This window comes from Geotrypetes seraphini, chromosome 7, assembly GCF_902459505.1.
Source record: "Geotrypetes seraphini chromosome 7, aGeoSer1.1, whole genome shotgun sequence".
NCBI lineage: Eukaryota > Metazoa > Chordata > Amphibia > Gymnophiona > Dermophiidae > Geotrypetes > Geotrypetes seraphini.
The window spans coordinates 4,396,714-4,421,367 of NC_047090.1; the positions used below are offsets into that span (position 1 = coordinate 4,396,714).

At 44.0% G+C, this 24,654-nt stretch overlaps 1 protein-coding gene across 2 annotated transcripts in view; it reads right to left on the bottom strand.

The window, feature by feature from the left end:
* The window catches only part of HIPK2 (homeodomain interacting protein kinase 2), a 285,351-nt gene that overhangs the window by 100,708 nt on the left and 159,989 nt on the right, over window positions 1-24,654 (bottom strand). For both annotated transcript variants that reach the window (XM_033951443.1, XM_033951442.1), the window contains exon 3: window positions 13,184-13,307. In XM_033951443.1, coding sequence (XP_033807334.1) covers window positions 13,184-13,307 — 124 coding nt within the window. The remainder of the gene's footprint in view (window positions 1-13,183; window positions 13,308-24,654) is intronic.

Genomic DNA, 24,654 nt, shown 5'->3' on the forward strand with positions numbered 1-24,654 from the left:
GGCAGATGGATGGTTAGCATGAAGAAAGAAGGAGACCCTGGCAAGCAAGTTATCAGAAGACAACCAGAGCCTGGGACCAACAAGATTTGAAAAATAACCAGACAACAAAAGGTAGAAAAATTAACTTTATTTTCTGTTTTGTGATTACAATATGTCAGATTTGAAATGTGTATCCTGCCAGAGCTGGTGTTAGACCGCAAACGTGAGCTAGGATTTAACTGAGAGAGGAAAAGTCCTTTTTGTTTCTTTATTTTATTTACACCACAGCGCCAGTGTGGTTAGGAGAAGCCAAAGGGGGTGAAAAAGCTATAAAACCCACCAGGATTTTTGAAAAAAATCACCCAACTGGGCAGAAAAATCGAATCGAAAAACCAATTAAATAGGCTGAATCGAAATTTTTCTTCCTGAATCGGGCAGTTTGCGCTACTGTCTCAGACTGTCCCAGGACCTGGGATTGGGGAGAGATGGCATCCTCAGTACTTTATAATGCAAGTGAAATGAGGATTTGGTCAGACTTTTGAAGGGTCTGCAGAAGAAAAATATTGTATAGGCCAGGGACATGAGACAGCAGGAAATGGGAACTTTTCTTCCTTCTATTTTTGTGAATGGAAAGGCTGAGGATGTCAAAGAGTTCAGTTAAAATATGTGCTTTATAAAAAAATATAATAATGTGTTTTATAAAGTTTATAAGAATTGCTGGCCTACCCGGTGAGGTGTTCCTAGTGGTGGTGGTGGTGGTGGTGGTAGTGTGTCAATGTGTTGAGAGTAAGAGGTGGTTTGGGAAATTCTCCTGAGCAAACTCTGGGCCCATTTCCACCCCCCAGTTAGTCCACTCCACTCAACTGGTTCACACACTGAGTGGTTCTTTGGGTATTGTTTTGTGCCTAGGTAATTGTTTTGGGATCTCTTCCAGTGGTTTGTCAGTATCTCCTTGTGGTCCAAGAAGGAAACTTTGTTAACCTTAGCATTGACCTTTTGTAACAGTGCTGCTTGTGTGGCATTAGGCTATGTAGTGATCGAAAGAAAAAACCAGACCTTTGCACATTTTTGCACTATAGGTGGGTGTATGAGGAGATTCACATTTCCTGCACAGCTAAGTCCGTGTGAAGTTCCCTTGTGCTGTATTTGACATCTAGCAAGGTCTCTGTTTGGAAGGAAAGATCTAAGCTTAAAAATGAAGTGGCCAGAAGTTATGGTAAAAGCAGATAGTGTAGCTAGTTTTAAGAAATATTTGGATAAATTCCTGGAGGAAAAGTCCATAATCTGTTATTAAGACATGGGGGAAGTGTCTGCTTGCCCTGGATCGGTAGCATGGAATGTTGCTACTCTTTGGGTTTTGACCAGGTATTAGTGTCCTGGATTGGCTACCATGAGAATGGGCTACTGGGCATGATGGACCATTGGTCTGACCCAGTTAGGCTATTCTTATGTTATGTTCTCATCTGTAGGGGCCTTTGTTTTCACTTCTTATTTTAATGTATTTTTTTTCTGGGAACTTATCAGTGTTTTTTATAATGGGAACAAAAATGGAAGAGAATTAATGTGTGTGGAATGGGGGGGTAACTAATTTCTTCAGCTAAATAATTCAATCCACTTCAAACAGACATAGGAGAACTCACGCACCATTCACACACCCTCCAACCAAAAACGTCAAAAGAAAAAAACTGTTCGACAACCTCCTAGCCATTCGAGCTGCAACACTCGACCCCCAATTCTACAACCTATTGACCTCGACCACAAACTACAAAACCTTCAAAAAAGAAATAAAAACCCTTCTATTCAAAAAACACATAAAACCGAACTAACACAATCAGAACTGTCTCAAGCATCACCTGCAACTACTCCATATGTACTTCTGATGTCATGACAATTCAGACATAATTTATGTTATGTTATTGTATGTTTGGAATAATGGTTACATATATGAGGTTCAATAAAAGAATATTTTCACTCCCTGTTTCTATTCTGACCATTTATACCATTTCATGGTTATTACAAAAAATATTTTGTACATGGGGGGTGGGTGGGGGGGGTGTCAAAAAATGATGGGCCCCGGGTGCCACATACCCTAGATACGCCACTGAGCGCAGGTTTTAATATATGATATCAGAAGTATGGACCCATCAAGGACCGCATGCTAACAAAAAAAAAGGGGAGGGGGGATAGCCATCTTAGCAAGAAGAAGATTGGGATTAGTGGTTGATCAGGTCTATAGGGACTCTCAAGAGCGATGTTTAGCTTTGAAAGGGTCCTTACAGGGACAACGGGTGACCTTAGTAAATATATATGGCCCAAATATAGATCAGGCAACGTTCTACAGAGGATTGACGGATGAGCTGTTGTTGTTTATTCAAGGAGTAGTGTTTGTGGGGGGGAGATTTTAATGTGATACCGGATGGGAGAGTGGATCACTCCAAAATGGGTAGGGGGTATAGCAGGGGGACCTCCAAGATATTTCGGGCGTTTATGGGCACCTTGGGGTTAGTGGATTGTTGGCATCTCCTCCATGGAACTCAGCGTAATTACACCCATTACTCTCATGCTCAAAATACTTATACCCGTATAGATGGGCTATGGGTTCCTCGGAATCAATGGAGTAAGATACAGGACGCAACTGCGCCAAATCAGGGGTGAGTTGACGCAGCTCCAGATGGAAGATTATAATCACGTTCAGGAGCGGTTCCAGTCCTGTCTCTATGAGCATAGTAATAAATGCAGTGCTCAACTAGCTCGTTATATTAAAATCAAACAAACTTGAGCTATTATTGCTCATATTAGAGATGGGGATGGGACTCTCTGGGTCATTGATACGGATATTGGTAACTCCTTTTTGGATTTCTAAAGCAGTTTATATAGTCCAGGTGGGGACGGGGTGGAGGGGGCGGTTAAGGACTTTTTGGATAAGGTAGAAATGCCAGTTCTGTCTTCTGCAGATCAGGCCTAGCTTAATGAACCAGTAACATTGAGGGAGGTTCTGGAGGTCATTCGGGGAGCAAAGCCGGGAAAATCACTGGGATTAGACGGTTACACGAGTCATTTCTATAAGAAGTTTGGGGACCAGGTGGGATCTTTATTGGTACGATTAATTAATGGGTTTCAGCAGGGGGGCCTTTTTCCTGGTAATATGGGGGAGGCGGGTATTACGATTTTGTTGAAACCTGGTAGAGACCCAGCTTTGTGTGGATCTTATAGACCTATTTCCCTGTTGAATGTAGACGCAAAAATTATTGCAAAAGTGCTGGCTCTTCGATTGGACAAGATGCTTCCTAAAGTGATCCATATGGGCTTATCCAAAAAAGGCAAGTAGGGGATAATATAAGGCGTACTTTGCATTTGTTGTGGAAGGTGAAGCAGGAGCAAGACCCAGCTGCGTTAATAGCGGTAGATGCAGAGAAAGCTTTTGATCGGGTCTCTTGGGAATTCTTGTGGGCAGTACTGTGGAAAATGGGAAAAGAGGGGCCGTTTAGTGAGTGGGTCCAAGCTTTGTATCATGCTCCTAGAGCGTGTCTCAAAATTAATCACACGTACACAGAATATTTTTCCATAGCAAGGGGCACTTGACAGGGGTGTCCGTTGTCCCCCCTACTTTTTGCACTCTCCATAGAGCCTCTGGCGATCTTGATCAGGAGCCATCCCCTTTTAAGAGGAATTTGGGAAGGGGAGATAGAACATCGCATAGCATTATTTGCTGATGATATCCTTTTGTATTTGATAGATCCAGAACACACTATACCTCAGTTGCTTGGTATTTTTGAGGACTATGGGAGGGCCTCTGGTTTTAAGATCAACTTAGATAAGACTGAGCTGATGGATCTCACCCTGGGGGAAGACCGGGTTCGAACACTTCATAGCCAGTTCCCCTTTAAGTGGGTCACTAAGAGTCTTAAGTACTTGGGAATCTTCCTGCCTAGGGTCTTGACCTGTTTGTATAAGGCTAATTATGGCCCCATCATTCGACAGATCCGGATGGATCTTCAATGGTGGCAGGGGCTTTGGCTTTCTTGGGGGGGGGGCCATATTGCTGTTCTTCAGATGAATATCTTACCCAGGTTATTATTTCTGTTTCAGACCTTGCCAATTCCCATACCAACACGGACGTTTAAACTGTTGCAAGCGGAATTCTGGAACTTTGTATGGCAGAATAGAGCACCTAGACTTTCCCAGTGGGTGTTGTGGGTGGTTCGAGCTAAGGAGGGAAAAGGGGTTCTGAACTTCCATTGGTATGGTATTATCAGACCGCGCAATTGCGGATGTTATTGGAGTGGGATCTGGGATTTCACAAGTGGGGTGTTCAGTTGGAGCAGTGTATTGTGTCCCAGGGACAATTGGCTGCTAAACTCTGGTTGTCTCAGACTGTCCAACAATGGGAGTCGGAAACAGATAACCCTTATATATTGCACTTGGTTAAATTATGGGTTAGAACTAAACTAGACTGTAATAATGGGCAGATGACCTCCACTTTTGCTTCCTTGCGGGAGGAACCCCAATTTGGAGTGGGAAAAACCAATCCTGTTTTTGAGAGGTGGGGGTACATAGGGCTACTTCAATTTCAGGATTTCTTGAGACAGGGGACCATGATATCTTTTGTGCCCTTACAACTTCACCCGTGGGTGAGGGCAGGGGACTATTTGGCCTATCTTCAAGTGAAAAACTTTGTGGTAGTAAATGGATGGGACAAGGTTTCTTTAGTTGAGGCTGAACAATTGGAACACCTATGGGGGATATTACAGAGAGTGCCCAAGCCTATCTCCATAATTTGTCAATATTTAAGAGACTGGGTGATACCACATCTTAGTTTTAGGAGTCAATGGGAGCGGGACCTACAATGTTCCTTTACATCTAAAGAGTGGGAGACTATCTGTGTGGAGGTGGGTGAAGGGACACGTATCAGAACTTTAGTAAGTGTCCTTAGGCATATGTTGTTTAAAGATGCAAAGGTAGGCCCTGTTTATCTTTCCCTTCTTTGAAGACAGGTAATGTTTAAACAGAGATAATGTGAAGTGAATTCAATTGTTTTGTTAAGCCGTATTTACAGACAGCTTTAGTTAAGAAGCTCTGCTGGTCAAGGCTTTTTCTTACCTTTTGGACTTCAATCTCTAGCTAGGAAAAATGCTGATGTGTTTAAAGTTTCATGTGACCTTCCATATATGGTTTGTGTTTACGTCACATGCCATCACATGCTGGCAAACCTGATTCGTATAAATATGTGAAACTCATAATAAAAGACGGACATATTTGAAAGATGGTTTCTGGTCTTTAAGATGTGTCCCCAGGTACCTGACTTGCAAATGACAGAGACAGAGAAAGTATGGGGCAGGAATTGGGACCTGAATCCTTTTCAGTTGGGGGCTCGTCCGGGATGGGCAGATGATATCACCGGTATTTTGTGAGTATTTCTGAATTTTTTCTGTTCTTTAATACTCACTGGGTAGTGGTGACCTGTACCCAACCCTTTATTTTAAGTTCAAGCTTTGGGTTCTATTATGGAGTTTTTTTGGGGAAAAATCTCAGGGTACTTTTGGTAAGCACCCCTCATATATATAAGCAGCTGCCATTCTTTCGGAAAGAATGAAATTATTTATAGAACCCCCCTGCCCACTCTGTCATTTGTAAGGTTTTTTATAGAGTATAAGATTTTATTGTCTCTTATTACTGTACCTCGCTTATAAGGTAAGATAAGCGAATATTTTTGCATTGTTATATTGGGTTTTGTAATGAGTCATAAAGGCACTTACTCCTAGACAAATGAGACTTGTACGGCTGTGTGTGTGTATGACATTTTTCCTTCAGCTCCCATCTTTCTGTGTCACCAATGTTTACTACTGAGGTAGGACATGCTGTTATGTGGAATGAATTGAAAGCGCTGTTTGAATCAGTCTAAGATCTTTCCCTTGTAGTTTGTACACAAGCACTATTTCTTGTCTTCCTTTTGATCCTGACTAATTTTGTGCGTTTCTTCTACCGGCTGCTTTCTTTGTGTTCTGTGCTGGATCATAAAAAAAAAAAAAGAAACAAGAAAAAGAAAAATTCCGTTTTAAAGGTTTTCTTTCTTGTGCAGAGCAAAGCTAATCTGTTCTTTGCTTTCATTATCAGGGTCTGTGCATGAATGTTTTTGTCCCTTCCCCCAGACTTCTCTGTTTGGGCTTCCACTGACCCCCTATAGTGCTTCTTTGAAGTTACTCATTCTTGGTTTTATAAAGCAGTAAGGTGAGATTCCACTGCTCGTCTCTTGACTTTTCTCCGGCATTATCAAAACCACCATCTCTTCTTATAATACGCCCATCGCTCTTGTTGCCAAAGCTGATGGCATTCCCTGTTTCGTCCTAGATTTTCGGGCTGTTAATGTTTTGGTAATTCTCATTGCACTTATGTTTCTTCCACCATTCCATCGGCAGCCAATGATTTTTTTCTGTCATTATCCTAAAGAATGTTTTATTTTTAATCCCTTTGGTGAGGCTGCCTTCACCTTTAAGCAACAGTATACCTAATGTGGAATGTCCTTCGGGCTATTCTACAAGTCATGCACTGCCCCTCATGGTCCTATTCTTATTTTGTACAACTTTTGTGTTCCATAATTCTAGAGACCTGTCAGGCTGATAGTTTGTACCTTTTATAATGATTGTCTGTGTGTGGTCACAAGGTGTCATGAAATAAACTGCACTGGTGTACATCTGAAGTGAAATACCTGGGTTTTGTCCTGTCTCATGGTCAGAGGAAAATCTGCACTTTCTGCACTGCTGCTATTCTGTGTCTGCCCCGCCCAGCTAACAAGAAAGACATGCTTACTTTTCTTGCTATGATTGGTCACTGCCGCCAATGGATCTCTGCTTGTTCCTTCTATGACCAGATTTTGAGACAGACCCTGGTTTCTGAAATGACTGCTCTTATCAGATGGACTTATGAAATGTTGGACATTTAAGATGTGCTTTGGTTTCTAGCTCAAGTTTGGGTTTCCCTGCTTATGCCCACATGTTTTATCTCTTTGTTTGGGACTATTGTAACACCATGAAGGGAGAACATGGCGGTAAATTACGCTCTGTTGCCTTTTTTTATAGTCACTCCTGTTCAAGAAAGCCCTGGCTGCTTGTGCTATGGTGGTAGAGATGGTTACTTCTTTGATCCTAGGTCACCCCATTACCCTTCATACTTTTCACGATGTCCAAGCCCTTCTTTTAAATAGGCTTCTGGGTCTCAAGGGTGAACAGGATTCTCTTCCTCTCTTTTTTCACAGCTTCAGTCCTTTGTTACCACCCCCTCCTCTGAATTTGATGCCTGGTATTTGGCAGGTGCCCAAAGCCGCCCTTCTGGACGGACTTTGGTGCAAAGAGGGGAAACCCTGGATACCAGCTGCTAGCTCTCCCTTATTCATTGCCCAATATCATGGTATTGGTTATCGTAGTGCTCGCTCGACATTTTAACTTCTTGCTAGTGATATTTTCATTCTTGACCTTTTGCTCCTTGATACAGAGATATATAGCTCAATAATTACAGCTGGCACGGTTGTGAATTGAAAATAAATTGGAAAATACAATTCCTTTCTATTGTTTTAGCTGAAATTAGGATGTTGCTAATTTAAAATGTTTTTGTCCGGATGTATACATAGCCATCCCAGATCAGTTTTGGCACAGATATTTCTGGTGTTTTCCGTGGGTCCTCTTTATCACTGCAGAGATAGAGACGCTCCAAAGAGACATTAGCTTTATGCCTTTTTTCAAATATGAGATGGTTATGATATACATTATTTGTTGTTTTGGTTTTTTTTATATCAATGTGTTTATTTGCAGAGTTAAATTCAGCCCTGCACACTTGACAGATGGAGAAATAGCTCCACGTTTAAAAACTTTATGTTTTGTCTGTGTCATGTCTACTTGTCTTAGTTTAGTGGGTACCCCAGGATACATAATATTGGCCATTTCTAGAGCTCTTTTTCCACTTCTTACTAGCCTAACTGCGCAATGTTCTTTTACTTTTAGCTTTTATATTCTGAATATAGTTTAGTTAAGGGTTATATGTTTAAGAAAAAAGTTTTACTTTATACAGCATTTATTTCGTGGTGTTCCCTACATATGATCCATTCAATATACATTTCTGAATACATTCAGTACATCAGTATGGTCTCTCTGAGGTGCATAATAGTTATATGCAGCACGATAAAAACATATCCTTTTGGATTGTTCAATTAAGAACCTTAAGTAACTGAGTATTGTCTCTCTTTTGCAATAGCTATGCTAAGTGAATGAATTGGTATTGTTGCATGTTGCCACATTCAGTACAGGCAACATGGTTTCTCTTGTTTTCTATCTCTTATTTGGATCACATTGGAGTACAGCTGCTGAATGATATTTGGAATGCTTTTCAAGCATTTCTTTTCAAGTATCTCTTTCTGTATGCACAGACATCTGGCTGCTCTCCCTTTGAGGTTCTCACGGGATGACCTTTCCCCGCCCCATGGGTAGATTTTCCCTTGATACAGGAGGAATACGTCCAAAAGCTAATTGAAATATTAGGGCTTGTTCAAAGAAACGTGTCTTGCACTTCTCCTTTCTCTCCACAGATTCCTACCCATTTTTTCCAGCCTGGTGATTATCCAGCAGCTTTCCAAGGATCGGAAGCAGACAGATTTCCCCTTTGGCCTTCCCACTACTGTGATCGCTGTGACCAGGCCCGCTGCACTCACTGAGGAGTTTCCTGTTTGGATCCACGCAAGTCGCTTGAAGAGGGTTAACCTAAAACCCCAGAAGCAAGTCTTCCCTGCGCAGATTTCACCTCCTCCAGTGGAACAACATGATGATCTCATTGCAGCATTCTACCAACTTTATCATTCTCTTACTGGCACTGCTGCTGCTAGTTTTTCTCCCTGTATGAATCCTTTTCACTGGGTCTACAGGGATGATGTGTTCTGGGTCCACGACACTTTCTGCCCATACCCATCTGTAAATGACACTCCTGCTGTAAACAGCACCCCCGACACCTCTTTGCGAACACGATGTCAAGCTGGACTACTCCCTCGTAAAGGCTGTCCTTCAATTGGAATCCAGAAAAGACCGATGCTACCCTTTGGTATAATTCCAGCAGTGTACAAGTTGCCACCTTCTCCTTTGAGTATTGTGACATTGTGGACTGTTTATCAATTGATATCCCAAGGCTGTGCCATTGGTCCTCAGAGATTCCTAAAACTAAGGACATATATGTATATGTTACTGACTTACGTTGGGGGGATAAGTGTGCATTCTGGGGAGTGGTAGGGTGGAATATTAATACTGACTGGGTTTATAAACTAGAAAATACCCTGAACAACAGTGGACCAAAATGGTAAATCACTGCTTACTTGTATGACCCTTCATAAGGTTGGACACTGTTATAGGAAAAGTGTTCCTGCACAAATTATTAAGCTTTCTCTTACTATTGACAACCCTAGACCTACTGATGAAGGTATGTACATTATGGACATGTGGTTTAAGGGTGGGTCTAGCTATCATCAGTTTTCTTACGGGATCTATCTACCTCCACTCATCTTCTCCCGCCATTTTGTGGGGGCCCCAAAAAATGCTAACCCACTGGCCCCTACATTCAATAAACTTACTGACATGATGGCTATTGCCAATCCCACTTTTGAAGATATTGTGGCTGTTGAGGTAGGGTTTTCAGAACGTAACCTTTGGTTAGAATGGATGAAATTCACTGCTGATCAACATAATAAGAGTAATTGTTACATATGTGCTCAAGCTAGACCCCATCTAGGAACCGTACATCTGGACCTCCCTCCTGGTATCCAACCATGCCTTTTTGGGTTATTTACCTATCCCCTTTGTGCACTGTAGTGTTCTAAATACCCTTTGTTGCCAGGACAACAAAAGCTTGATATTGCCGTTATCATCTATAAGGGCAATTACACATGTCATGTTTCTAATTTGACACAGAGTAGTTTTGTAGGTAATTTACCCCCAGGTTATTGTTCTGTCTTGGCTCATAGGTATGCCCCATTGGTACTACATTAGATTTGATATTTACTGGCTTTATGGAGACTTTTGGCTCCCTGTTAAGCTACCCAGCCAGTGGATAGGCCAGTGCACTTTAGTTAAGGTTACCATGCTCCTGCATATTTTTCTGAAAGGCATCCTTCCTATTCACATGGTTTTTCCTTTTATTTGTCTTGATATAAATCTGATCACATGTATACATAGATGCTATAGGGGTCCCAAGAGGGGTCCCAGATGAATTTAAGGCCCGAGCTCAGGTTAAGGCTGGGTTTGAGTTCCTTATTCCCTTTATTACTATTAATAAGAATGTTGATCGGATTAGTTAAAATTATTATAATCAGCAACGCTTTGTGAACTATTCTAGGGACGCCTTGCAAAGTATTACTGATCAATTAGGCTCCACTTCTCAGATGGTTCTCAAAATCGTATGGCCCTAGCTAGGATTCTAGCTGAAAAATTCTCCTCAGTACTTTATGCTGTTGTACTTTTCTTTCTGACAATATAGGTCCTCCTATGGACATTCAGAAATTAGCAGACCTCTTTGCTGAGTTCAAATGTAACTCTGATTTATCTAATTCTTGGGATCAGCACTTTAGTTGAATGCATAATCTCTTATTATTTGCACTCTTATCTTGACTGCTCATGTACTGTGTTATTCGTATTACAGCTCCTAAAAAAACCCCTCCTTGAGAGACATACCTAGAGTATCACTCCCTTCCAGCTCATGCTGTGTATTTGTGACGTCATTTACATGTCGTAAGAGGGGATTTGAAGGGACACGTATCAGAACTTTAGTAAGTGTCCTTAGGCATATGTTGTTTAAAGATGCAAAGGTAGGCCCTGTTTATCTTTCCCTTCTTTGAAGACAGGTAATGTTTAAACAGAGATAATGTGAAGTGAATTCAATTGTTTTGTTAAGCCGTATTTACAGACAGCTTTAGTTAAGAAGCTCTGCTGGTCAAGGCTTTTTCTTACCTTTTGGACTTCAATCTCTAGCTAGGAAAAATGCTGATGTGTTTAAAGTTTCATGTGACCTTCCATATATGGTTTGTGTTTACGTCACATGCCATCACATGCTGGCAAACCTGATTCGTATAAATATGTGAAACTCATAATAAAAGACGGACATATTTGAAAGATGGTTTCTGGTCTTTAAGATGTGTCCCCAGGTACCTGACTTGCAAATGACAGAGACAGAGAAAGTATGGGGCAGGAATTGGGACCTGAATCCTTTTCAGTGGGCAAAGCATCAACATATGCTTTAATTCAGGAGAATGCCTATAAGGTATTGAGTAGATGGTATTATACTCCGGAGCGGCTCCATAAGATGTATCTTACATTGTCGACTACCTGTTGGCGATGTCAAGCTGCTGTAGGTACCTTCTTACATATTTGGTGGGAGTGTCCGGTTTTGGTGCCTTGCTGGCAGGAGGTGATGGGATCTTTGTCCCTAATGTTGGGGATTCCTGTTCCTGTTACCCCCCTAGCCTGCCTCCTGGGGATGTCTAATGTCTGTGAGACCGCATGGCAAACCCGAGTTCTGCGTATGGGGTTGGCAGCGATTAAATGTCTCATTGCCGCTTACTGGAAACAGTCCCTGGTACCTGATCAGACTGAGTGGAAAGTGAAACTCTCCTTGATGGGCAGAATGGATTTATATGTGGCCAAATGAAGGGGTTATTATTTGCAATCTATGAAAACATGGACTGTTATTACCCAGAAACTGAATATTTAGAAGGTTAAGGGAATGCTTGATCCTATTCTTTGTCCTTTACAGATGGGGAGGGGAAGTACGGGGGAGACGGGACACTGTTATAATTTTGCACTGTATTCTGTAGGCTTTGGATTTTGTACTACTGCAATGGCTGGTTACTTCTGTTATACAGATTGTTTATTTGGTTGAAAGCTAATAAAAATTTTAAAAAAAGAAAATACACCTTCCTCAGGAGTCAAATGAAAGAAATACTTATGCTCTTATGTCCAGAAGACTGCACAAACCGTACTGAACTCAGCTCATACCATTCTCCTGTTGGCATTTCCAATTAAGTGAACAGACAGTAGCACTGTCAGGTTAGCACTCGACTTGCAGTGTGCTCCTATTGGCGTCTGAAAAAAGTGGCTAGAGCTACAACCTCAGCACCCTGAGGTTGTGGGTTCAAATCCCATGCTGCTCCTTCTGACCCTGGACAAGTCAATTAATTCAAGGAAAACCAAAACAAAAGAGGCGACCTGTGGTGCTCAACCCTTTTATTCATTCAAGACCCAAGGATTGAACACCACAGGTAGCCTCTTTTGTTTTGGTTTTCTTTGGTCTACCTTGAGGAGGTAGCATCTCCTGTTTATGTGTATCAAGTCAATTAATTCCCCATTGCCCCAGGTACATTAGACAGATGGGATGGGTCAAAACTGCGCTGAAAATCGCGCACAGGACGTCTGCGCGCTGAATTTAAACAGTATTTTAAAGTGCTCTGAGGGGGATGGAGGAACCTCCCCCCCCCACTTCACTTAGAACTGTTGGCGTTCCCGTTGGGGGTGGGTAGGGGGGAACCCCCATTAAAGAGAAAACTGTACTTTTTTCCTAAAAACAGGAGAAAAGGCTGTTTCCTCTCTAATGGGGTGTTTCCCCCCCAAGCCCCTCACAACGAGAACGCCAACAGTTCTAAGTAAAGTGGTGGGGTTCCCCGCCCAACCCCCCCCCCCCCCCGCTTTAAAATACTGTTTAAATCCAGCGCACAGTCTCCTGTGCGCGATTGTCAGCATGGTTTCGTCTATGTACCTTAGACAGAGGGTGATCCCACCGGGACAGATAGGGGAAAATGCTTGAGTGCCTGAATGTAAACCATTTAGGCTATAAGTGGTATATGCTAAAAATATATAAATAAAAATAGAGTAGGCAGAAATATTAGAGGAAAAAAATAACATTTGAAAATGCAACCTATATGTGTTTTTTTCTGATCCTGCCCTTCGTATGCTTTCTCTGACACCCCTCCCCCCCCAATCCCTCCACTCCCCGGGAATGCCTCCCTCAAAGATGTCGAACATTACAGGGGTTGTGAAACCCTCACATGTACTTTTAGAAGGAAGGATAGTGGGTATTTTTAATGGCTTCATGAATTACCAGCGTTGAGTCCCTTAGCGCACAGCCAAGTGCTTCTTTGCTTCTGTCTCGCTGTGAAAAGCGGTGCGCTCACTGGCATGCTCACCTGGTCGTACTCAGAGGCTCCGGGGTAGAGGGGCCATCCCAAGAACAGCTCGGCAATGACGCAGCCCAGTGACCACATGTCAATCGCTTCACAGAATGGCAAACCCAGGATGATCTCAGGAGCTCTGCAAACGGAAACGTTCATCACTGAGGATTGCAAGCAAAACTTAAAGACAGTGAATCCCCTCACCCAGTGGGCAGGAGTCTTCTCACTCATCCCTGAACTGATTGATTTATTACACAACTGACTGATTTTAGTATTCTCCACTGCATATTATTTTGGGATTCTAAGAGAAACAGTGTATAGAAGTCAAACAATTCAGCTGTCAACATTACATGCTATGCTGTACAGAAATTTCAGAAATACCAGGCTATATTTTAAGCAATTGGCTAAAACACAAGACAAAGTGTCCAGACTGGAACTATTGGAGAAATACCATTAGGATCTCAAGCGCTCACAGCTATAAGCCCGATATATTTTTCAAGCTAATAACCATAGGGTGAGCTATCATTGGTCCTATAAGTTCTCCTATTTTAATTTCTTATTTTTTATCAAAAACTTTTTTTATGTATATATATTTTTAAGTATATTAAATATGATATAAATCCTATTTTGCTTCATAAAAGTTGCAATGCAATTCTTTCTTTAATTCATATACTGGTTTTCAATTAATAAATAGTACTCTCTCACTCAAAATTGTAACTTAAAGAGTACTTAGCTTCATGACAGCTTTTAGCTGTGAGCGCTTGAGATCCTAATTAGAGAATGACACGGTGACAAAATTCATCACCGTTCCCGTCCCCGCGGATAACCGTGGGAAACCATCTTCATGTCATTCTTTAAGGAGAGAGGGAAGAATCAGAGTATGAATGGCCACAACCACTGACCCACAAGCTTTGCTTTGAAGAATGCTGAGATTGAGCAGCAATATTCCAGAGCTGAGATTGTGATGTCATAATGCCTCATTCCACCAGTGCCTAAGAGCCAATCACATCAGTGATGTCACAATGGCTTCATTATCCTTGGCTCACATAAGAATCAGAGTATGAATGGGCTCAACCACTGACCCTCAAGCTTTGCTTTGAAGAATGCTGGTGTAGAAGGACTGAGGTTGAAACAGACACTACAGAATGACAGTCTCTGGTATCCAGAGCAGATATTGTGATGTCATAATGCCCCATTCCACCAGTGCCTAAGAGCCAATCACATCAGTGATGTCACAATGGCTTCATTATCCTTGGCTCACATAAGAATCAGAGTATGAATGGCCACAACCACTGACCCTCAAGCTTTGCTTTGAAGAATGCTGGTGTAGAAGGACTGAGGTTGAAACAGACACTACAGAATGACAGTCTCTGGTATCCAGAGCAGATATTGTGATGTCATAATGCCTCATTCCACCAGTGCCTAAGAGCCAATCACATCAGTGATGTCACAATGGCTTCATTATCCTTGGCTCCCATAAGAATCAGAGTATGAATGGCCACAACCACTGACCCGCAAGCTTTGCTTTGAAGAATGCTGGTGTAGAAGGACCGAGGTTGAAATCGACACTAGAAAATGACATGGGATTATTTCCCACGGTTATCCGCGGGGACGGGAACGGTGATGAATTTTGTCACCGTGTCATTCTCTAATCCTAATGGTATTTCTCCAATAGTTCCAAAGTCTGGACACTTTGTCTTGTGTTTTAGCCAATTTCACAAGGATTTAGTGTGTTTCACATAAATTTTTGAGGATTATTATATTTTAAGCAAGCCAAAAAAGAAGTGGGAAAGGGACACAGTCAACCAAAAAGAGATTGAAAGATTCCTTGTTATGCCTGCATTGTTTCAGGGAGATGTTATATATATATACAAGTTATTTATATAGTTTCAAGGGGAATGTGTGGTGCAGTGGTTAGAGCCACAGCCTCAGCACCCTGAGGTTGTGGGTTCAAATCCCACACTGTTCCTTGTGACCCTGGGCAAGTCACTTAATCTCCCATTGGCCCAGGTACATTAGACAGAGTGTGAGCCTGCCAGGACCAATAGGGGAAAATGCTTGAGTACCTGAGACTATAAGTGGTATATAAATGCTTAAATAAATTGATTGGCCCTGAAGTTGGTTGACGGTGTCCCTTCCCCATTTCTTTTTTGGTTTACATTTTCACCCATGGGGTTGTGTTTCCTTTGTATTGTGGGATCTATTTTAAGCAAAGCACAAGTGATAGATCTGTGCAAATATTTTTTTTTAATAAGCCCTGCACCTTCTAAATTCAAACAGAGCTGCAAGCTTAGCCAAATGACTGGCTGCCAATGGCCCAAATAACTGGGACTCAGAAAATAGGTTTCAAAAACAAAGCTCCAGGTGTGAAAGTCAATTACGCGGAAGCCTTTGTTCTTGAAGGGAGCCGTAGCTTCTGCTCATACGGATTCCGGTGACATAGCGCCTCTTTCACAAGACAGCATAAAGAGCTGCCAGTTAACCTGTGCAGTTCCTGCCTATTTCTCTCGACTAGCTTCTCACCAGATACCAGGAGAAAACCCTCACAGGGAAGTTTTAGGCTACCTTTTCTTCAGGTCAGGGCCAGCTTTACCACTGGAGCAGGTGAGGCACTGGCTTAGAGCGCCAGAGATAAAAGGCAGCAAAATCCCGGTCTAATGCTTAAACTTTTTCATCCCCTTACTCCCCCCCCCCCCCCCCCCCCCCCCCCGGGTCCGGCATCTTTCTCTCTCTTTCAGTCCAGCTTTCAGTACCTCACAAAAGTCCCTTTCTGTATTATGTGGCTCCATGGGTTCATTGTTTGCATTTCATTGTCTCACTCTGAACACACCATATCACTACAGATGTAGAAGCTTTTGGCAAATAAGGTGGACTTGGTCCACATAACGCCTATCTGCTTGATATGTGTACTGGAAATGGGAAACAGGTTGGGAAAGCATGCCGATCATGACTCAAGAAATTGTTTCCAATCCTTCTACGTATGTATGTGTGCAGATCTGTATATGTATAGCGGTGGTCTCAAACTCGCAGCCCGTCAGGTACTCTTTCGAGGCCCTGGGTATGTTTATCATAACCACAAAAGTAAAATAAAAACAGTTGCTTGATCATATTATTAAGACTTAGCCAAAAGGAAAGATTTATAAACTATAAAGAGTTTGACCTCATGCAAAATTGTCATTTCTTTAATAAGACATAAGAACATAAGAATAGCCTTACTGGGTCAGGCCAATGGTCCATCAAGCTCAGTAGCCTGTTCTCACTGTGGCTAATCAAGGTCCCTAGTACATGTCCAAAATAGAGAGTTGCACGGGGACAGAAATCCCACCCGTCCCCGCCAAAGTCCCACCCGTCCCCACCCGTCCCCGTGAGGAATCCCATCCGTCCCCACCCGTCCCCACGAGGAATCCCCTCCGTCCCCACCCGTCCCTATAAACTACAGAAATAGTTATTTCATTTAATTATGCTACTGAATTAAAGGTTCTGGTAGAAACCCATTTACAAATAAGCAAAAAGACTTTATTAATTTGGAAATATTAATTGGGAGGAATACATACTTTGTAAACGGGTTTCTACCAGAGCCTCTAATGTTTATAAATTTTTATCAACACAAGTAATATACTACTTTATCCTGAAGCAAAAAAAAAAAAATAAATATAATTTTTTTCCTACCTTTGTTGCCTGGTTTCTGCTTTCCTCATGTTCTCATTCAATTCCTTCCATCCACTATCTCTCTTCTTCCTGCGTCTTCCATTTGCTCTGTTACTGTGCCTCTCCCTTTCTCCCCCCTTCCAAATTGGTCTGACACCCATCTTCTTCCCTCCGCTCCCCACATGGTCTGGCATCTCTGTCTTCTTCCCTGCCAGCGTCTTCTCTCCACTCTCTCTTCCCCATTTCCTTTCAGCTTCCTTCTCTCCCCCCCATCTTCCCCATGTCCTGTCAGCGTCCTTCTCCCCCCCCCCCGTCTTCCCCATGTGTTTTCAGTGTCCTTCTCCCCCCTCTGTCTTCCCCATAAACTTTCAGCGTCCTTCTCCCCCCTGTCTTCCCCATGTCCTTTCAGCGGCCTTCTCCCCCCTCTGTCTTCCCCATGTCCTTTCAGCATCCTTCTCCCCCCTCCCCCCCCGTCTTCCCCATGTCCTTTCAGCAACCTTCTCCCCCCCCCATCTTCCCCATGTCCTTTCAGGGTCCTTCTCTACCCCTTTGTCTTCCCCAGTGCTTTCAGCGTCCTTCTCCCCCCTCAGTTTTACCTTAAGCGTCTTTTCCTCTCCACTCCACCTTTCCTCCCTTTCTCCCTCCCTGCCCCTTACCTTTATAATAATTTAATAATAATAATTTTATTCTTGTATACCGCCATACCCGTAAAGTTCTAGGCGGTTTACATCCATTAATTAAGGTCCGTGATAACACACGGATTTACAAAATTTTGACAAAGATACAGGCAATGAAGTTGGGGGGGGGGGAACTCTTTGAAGAGATTAGGTCGAGGTAACGGTAATACAGGAGGACGGGTTGAAGATATGATATAGCGAGAGGGAGAGAGGGACAGCCGAAGGGGCGGGGTAGAGAGGGAAAGGGGAGAAAATAGGGGGCAAGGGGGATTAAAAGGCCTGTTCACGGAAAAGGTGAGTTTTGAGAAGTTTTCTGAAGCTAAGGTAAGAGGGGGCCTCGAGTATCATTTGGGCAAGCCAGGGGTTCAGCTTGGCTGCCTGGTAAGCAAAGGTTTTGTCGAGAAATCTTTTGAAATGACATAATTTTAGGGATGGGAAGACAAACAGCTGTATTCTGCGGGATTTCTTGTTGGTGTGGTTCAGAGTGAAATGGTGATTGAGGTATCTAGGTAATAGGCCAAAAACAGTTTTGTAACAGAAGCAGGCGAATTTGAACAGGACTCTGGATTCGAAGGGGAGCCAATGCAGTTGGTGGTAGAAAGGTGTGATGTGGTCCCATTTGTTCAGGCCGAATATGAGGCGGACGGCAGTGTTCTGGATCAATTTTAGTCTCCTAAGGGTTTTCTTTGTGGAGCTCAGATAAATGACATTGCAATAGTCTAGTACGCTCAGGACAGAGGACTGTACCAGAAGGCGGAAAGAGGAGTCGTCAAAGTATTTTTTTATGGTGCGCAGTTTCCAGAGCACCGAGAAGCATTTCTTGACAGTGAGATCGGTGTGATTTTCTAGGGATAGATGTTTGTCTAGAGTGACTCCCAGTATTTTTAATGTTTGTTCGAGGGGGAAGACCAAGCCTTTCACTTGGATTGTGGAGACTTTGATTTTTTCATTGGGGGAGGCTAGGAAGAATTTTGTTTTGTCCGGGTTTAGTTTTAATCTGTAGGATTGCATCCAGAGTTCTATTTGATTAAGTATGCTTGTGATGTAGGCTAGTAGATCTGGGGAGAAGGTGGTGAGTGGGATGACTATTGTGATGTCATCTGCGTAGATGAAGGATTTGAGTTTGAGGTTTTGAAGGAGGTTCCCCAGGGAGGCGAGGTAGATATTAAATAGTGTGGGGGACAGGGGGGAGCCCTGCGGCACCCCGCAGGAGTTAACCCAGCTAGATGAGGAGGAATCGTTTTTGCGAACTCTGTAGGATCTGTTTCGTAGGAATCCGTGAAACCAGCTGAAGACCTGGTCGGAGATGCCAATGTGGGTCAGGCATTCTAGGAGAATGTTGTGGTCTACTAGGTCGAACGCACTGCTCAGATCGAGTTGAAGGATCAAGGCGCTGGAGCCCAGGCTAAAGAGGGTGTGCAAGTAGTCGAATAAGGCTGCAATAATGGTTTCAGTGCTGTGGTCAGTTCGAAACCATTATTCGCTTCCCCGCCCGACTGACAACAGAACAGGCCCGGTCCGAGAAATCTCCCTGCCCTGTAGCCGCGAATCTAAATTACCTTCTTACAGCAGCTGGAGTATTGAAGCTGCTGTAAAAAAGTAATTTAGATTCGTGGCTACAGGGCAGGGAGGTTTGTTGGACCGGGCCTGTTGTCGGTCGGTCAGAGGATGCACCACAAAGGTAAGGGGACCTGGCCGGCTGTGCACCCCCCCCTATGGCTGCACCGGGGGCGAACCGCCTTCCCCGCCCCCTCTTGGTACACCACTGCCGATCGCAGCACACAGCTGATCAGAACGGAAGTCTTCCCGATGTCAGCACTGACGTCGGAGGGAGGGAGGGCTTTGCTTAAGCCCTCCCTCCGACATCAGCGCTGACATCGTGGAAGACTTCCGTTCTGATCGGCTGTGTGCTGCGACAGGGCAGGTAGGGAGAAGACGAGCCTCGCATCCAACCCCGCAGGAACCCCGCGACCCTCGGAGGCGTCCCCACGTGATCCTCGCGACCCTAGGGGGCGTCCCCACGGGATCCCTGTGACCCGAAGGGGGAACCTGCAGGATTCCCGTCGTCCTCATTCCCGTGCAGCTCTCTAGTCCAAAACCCAAGGAGTAGCAACATTCCATGCTACCGATCCAAGGCAAGCAGTGGCTTCCCCCGTATCTTTCTCAATAACAATGGACTTTTCCTCCAGGAACTTGTCCAAACCTTTCTCAAAAGCAGCTACGGTATCTTGAGGCCCTCCAAGTACCTACAAATTAAATGTGGCCCTGCAAAGAGTTTGAGTTTGAGACCACTGATATAGTCTGTTCTCATTATTCAAGCGTTCACAAAGCATGACTTTGCCTATCCACGGTTGCATCAATTGCAACCAATATTCCCCATTCATGCCTCTGTGTTCGTGTTTACGCAGACCAGCGCTTTAAAAAAACAGCAGCTTTTTTGGTTTCACTTTTACATTGCAGTCAGGTTTTGCTTCCAGATATGACTCTCCCTCCCCCACCCCACCCCCCCAACATTCTGCAAGTGAATTACAGGCACTTCTAGTGCTATCCCATGCAGGAACCTAAACCTATTTTCCAGATAGGATTCACTATTCACTTTCCACGGTATTTGAAGCAGTACGTGTCCTGCTGGAGCCTAACCTCTATTATCCCATAGACTTAAACATTTCGTTATTCGTAATTTCGCAGTTTGCGAACATTTCCAACAACTGTACCACCGCGAATAACGAGAACGGGCTTTATGTATCCAGCGGCGTCGCAAGGGAGAGTGGCGCCCCTCCCAGCCACATTCTCAACCCCCCTGCTCTTTCCCGACTCCGCCTGCCGCGCATGCACCCCCCCCCTTCCCTTCCCCGTACCTCTTTAATTTTCCTGGCGCGAGAAGCATCACGAACATACTGCCCGCATCGTGTCTGCTCTCCCTCTGATATCACTTCCTAGGCGCAGGACCCGGACATGATGTCGGAGAGAGCCAACACAGCAAGTTTGTGATGCTGCTCACGCTGGGAACATTAAAGAGGTACAAGGGAAGCGAAGGGAAGGGATGCGCGGCAGGGGGGAGTCAGGAAGGAGTGTGGGTGGAGGGTGGACGGGATAAGATGGGTACCGGAGCCCAAGGCGGACTGTCCTCCTCTTACTATGCCACTGTATGTATCTTTGTTGTATGCAACAGACATTTTGGAAGCTGAGAAAACGCTCCAGTTAGGACGCAACTATAACAATGGAAAGGACACAAAAACGGTTTCAGTCCCAACTGGCTCACATTTCACAAACAGAAGGTTGCCATGTTGGTGCTAAGCTAAGAAAAATCAGTAGGGAATCCGACAATAGATTTAACAAGTCCCATGATACTTATGAGTTGCTGTGGGCCCACGTCCAGGATGCATCCTCATCTGTATGCCGGTCAATGATAGTGTCTATTCCAGCCAGGCCAGTCTAGCCAGGGGTACAATGAGATAAAGGGTTAACTTCCTCTCTCCCTCTCTCTCTTATTCTCTTATACACACATAAAAAAAAAAAAAAGAACCAGCACAGCGATCTCAATCTTATTACTATGTAAATCTTAGCTCTTGCAGCCATCTGCCTGTCTGCCTGAAACATTATGAATGAAAGCTGTCTCCAACCACACTGCTTGCAGGTTTGGTCCTATGGGGTGTCCTTCCCCAAAGCAAACACAGGAGGGGGGGGGGGAGGCACGATCAGGATTACCCTATTTAAAGGGGCAATTTTCAAACGCCTCTGCAGGGCTGCTTTTCAAATTACTATTATTTTCAATTATTATTTAGTGGGGTTTATTAATCGACTTTTCACAAAGAGATTCACCCAAAGCAGTTTACAATACACTGACTAGGTAATCAGGTACTCTATATGCTTTTCTGTGTGGGTAAAATTTCAGTGAAAATTGGTTTACTTATAATTTACCCCTCCCCCGCCCCCTTTTACAAAGCTGCGCTGCAACGGTATCTACCCCAAAGCCAATAGGGATTTAAAGGGCTTTGGGGATTTTGCCATGCGGCAGCTGCTAGCGCAGCTCTGTAAAAGAGGGGGCTAATTTTTTTTTTTGGGGGGGGAGGATTTAGCTCATGCCTTTTTTGGTCGATCATAGTGGGTTACATTCATTTCAAAAGAACACACCACCACATTTTATTGTTTATTGTTTAATTAGTTTTTTGATTAAATGCTTTATCGATTCTGCAAAGCGTTGTACAAAGCATAAAATGACATTTCAACAAACATTTCAACAAACATTTGAAAATAAACCTATGCGTGCTTTCCTTTCTTGCAGTTAGATGCGCTCCGGCCCAGGACACAAGCAGACGAGCTCAGTGCCTCCCTGAAGCGTGGGAGTCCAGAGTTATTGCCATGGTTGCAACTCCCCCCCCCTCCCCAAAACTGGTTCTGATTTCATGTCGTTGGGAAGGCCTCCTCACAGTCTGGCCACAAAAGCATAAGCTAAGGAAGAGCGCAATTGAGGTGCTTTCCGAATATGCATAACATCATCCACTAAATATGCATAACATCATTTATCTAGGTTCTTATCAAAAAATCATTAGGAGAATGCGAATCATCCAAAATACAGCTGTGCGCTAATTTTCAATCTAAAAAAAAACCCAAAACAGAACATATAACACCATACTATGTAAAGTTGCATTGGCTCCCGGTGGAGGCAAGAATAATTTTTTTAATTGTCCTGTATTTGTTATAAAACATTATATGGTCTTAAACTAAGTTACCTTTAGATCATTTTTGAGCTAGGAGAAAACAGACTTTCTTCATGAAACACAACCTTATTTTTTCCCCCTCGATAAAAAGTTGTGTATACAAAAGATTTCTTAATAAAGGGTGGTGGATGCCTGAAATGCGCTCCCGAGGGTGGTGGGAGAGAAGGAAAACAGTGACAGAGTTCAAAAAAGTGTGGGATGAACACGGAGGATCTCGAATCGGAAAAAATTAAGACCAGTACTGGGCAGACTTGCACGGTCTATGTCCGCATATGGCTGTTTGGTTAAGGATGGGCTGTGGAGGGCTTCGATTTCGGGTTGGGATGGTTTAGATGGACTTGAGTGAGCTTGATGGAGACTTTAGGGATCTTTTCCAGATAAGCCCCGCCACCTTTTGCCAGCGCACGCAACCTTAACCAGTGAAGTTCTCAGCACAACAGCCCCACAACGCGGCGCGATGTGTATAAAGTAAAGTGTGGGGGGGGTTCCCCCTCCACGCCCCCCGTCGGAGCACCCAAAAAAGATTATAAAAAAGAGGATATGAAATAGAGAATGACACGGTGACAAAATTCATCACCGTTCCCGTCCCCGCGGATAACCGCGGGAAACCATCTTCATGTCATTCTATAAGGAAAGAGGGAAGAATCAGAGTATGAATGGCCACAGCCACTGACCCGCAAGCTTTGCTTTGAAGAATGCTGAGATTGAGCAGCAACATTCCAGAGCTGAGATTGTGATGTCATAATGCCTCATTCCACCAGTGCCTAAGAGCCAATCGCATCAGTGATGTCACAATGGCTTCATTATCCTTGGCTCATATAAGAATCAGAGTACGAATGGCCACAACCACTGACCCGCAAGCTTTGCTTTGAAAAATGCTGAGATTGAGCAGCAACATTCCAGAGCAGATATTGTGATGTCATAATGCCTCATTCCACCAGTGCCTAAGAGCCAATCACATCAGTGATGTCACAATGGCTTCATTATCCTTGGCTCCCATAAGAATCAGAGTATGAATGGCCACAACCACTGACCCTCAAGCTTTGCTTTGAAGAATGCTGGTGTAGAAGGACTGAGGTTGAAACAGACACTACAGAATGACAGTCTCTGGTCTCCGACCATGTGCCTCAGGCCCTGCCCCCTATTCTTATTGGCCCAGGCGCCTTAGGCCCCACCAGTAGGCGGAGCTTTGGGACGGATGGGCCAATCCGGCCTCATTCCGTCGTTGGCTGCCTGCCGGACAGGCGGGTTTGGCTCCCGTCTGTCCGGCCAACTACAGAAAGGTACGGGGAAGGGGGTTGGGGGTGTCGTGGGGGTCGGCCAGGGGGGTCGCGGGTCGGCTGGGGGGGCGGGTCGGAGGTTCTTGGGGGGGGCGGTCGTTGGGGGGAGGAGGGGTTTGCGTCGAGGGCAGGAGGGCCTGGGATCCCTCCTGCCCGTAATGTAGTGCAGGGTGGGGTTAGGGGGTCGTCGTGGCCAGGAGGACTTGGGCTCCCTCCTGGCCCGATATTGTCGGGGAGTTGGGGAATCGGCGGGGCAAGAGGGCTTGGGCTCCCTTTTGCCCCGATCGTGTCGGGGAGTCGGGGGGGCAAGAGGGCTTGAGCTCCCTTTTGCCCCGATCGTGTCGGGGAGTCGGGGGGGCAAGAGGGCTTGAGCTCCCTCTTGCCCCGATCGTGTCGGGGAGTCGGGGGGGCAAGAGGGCTTGAGCTCCCTCTTGCCCCGATCGTGTCGGGGGTGCCAGGGACCACACGGAGTCACCCACCGTACCACCCGATTCGGGTAAGCGCAGGTATCGGTGGGTGGCTTATTTGCGGGGGGGGGTGCCTTATTTTACATTTTTTTCTAAAAAGGGGGGGCTGTCTTATTTGATGGCCCTGCCTTATCATCGGGGAAACACGGTAGAAAAAAAAAAAAAAATGAACAGTTAAGTCCCAGTTTTTGCCGCTGAGACTCTGCCCTCTCTCACTGTAAAATTAGACTCTACTTAGTCTGTCTTTAAATTTAAAAAATGTGTGTTGTTTTAAAAAACAATTATGTTTTTAGATGTATCTAAATAAAAATAATAACCAAAAATTTATCTTTTTTTATGTCATCTTAGCATATTTTATGCTACAGAACGAATTATTTTTTTTAACATGTATTGTTATGGGAAAACGCGTTTCACATAACGAACTTTTCGCATAACAAACTTGCTCCTGGAACGAATTAAGTTCGTTGTGTGAGGCACCACTGTACCTGAGAAAAACAATTAGTAAATAGTAGAGAAGTAAAAATAAAGATAGAGGTAAAAATAGGATTAGAAACATCCTAACAAGAATACATTGATCTCTCTTCAGCTACACATTTTAAAACAAAAAGTACATCCCCAACAATACAATGAAAAAAAAAAAAAAAAGATATAAAAAGTCCGTTAGACAATAGAATTCTAAAGAAATTTGAAATG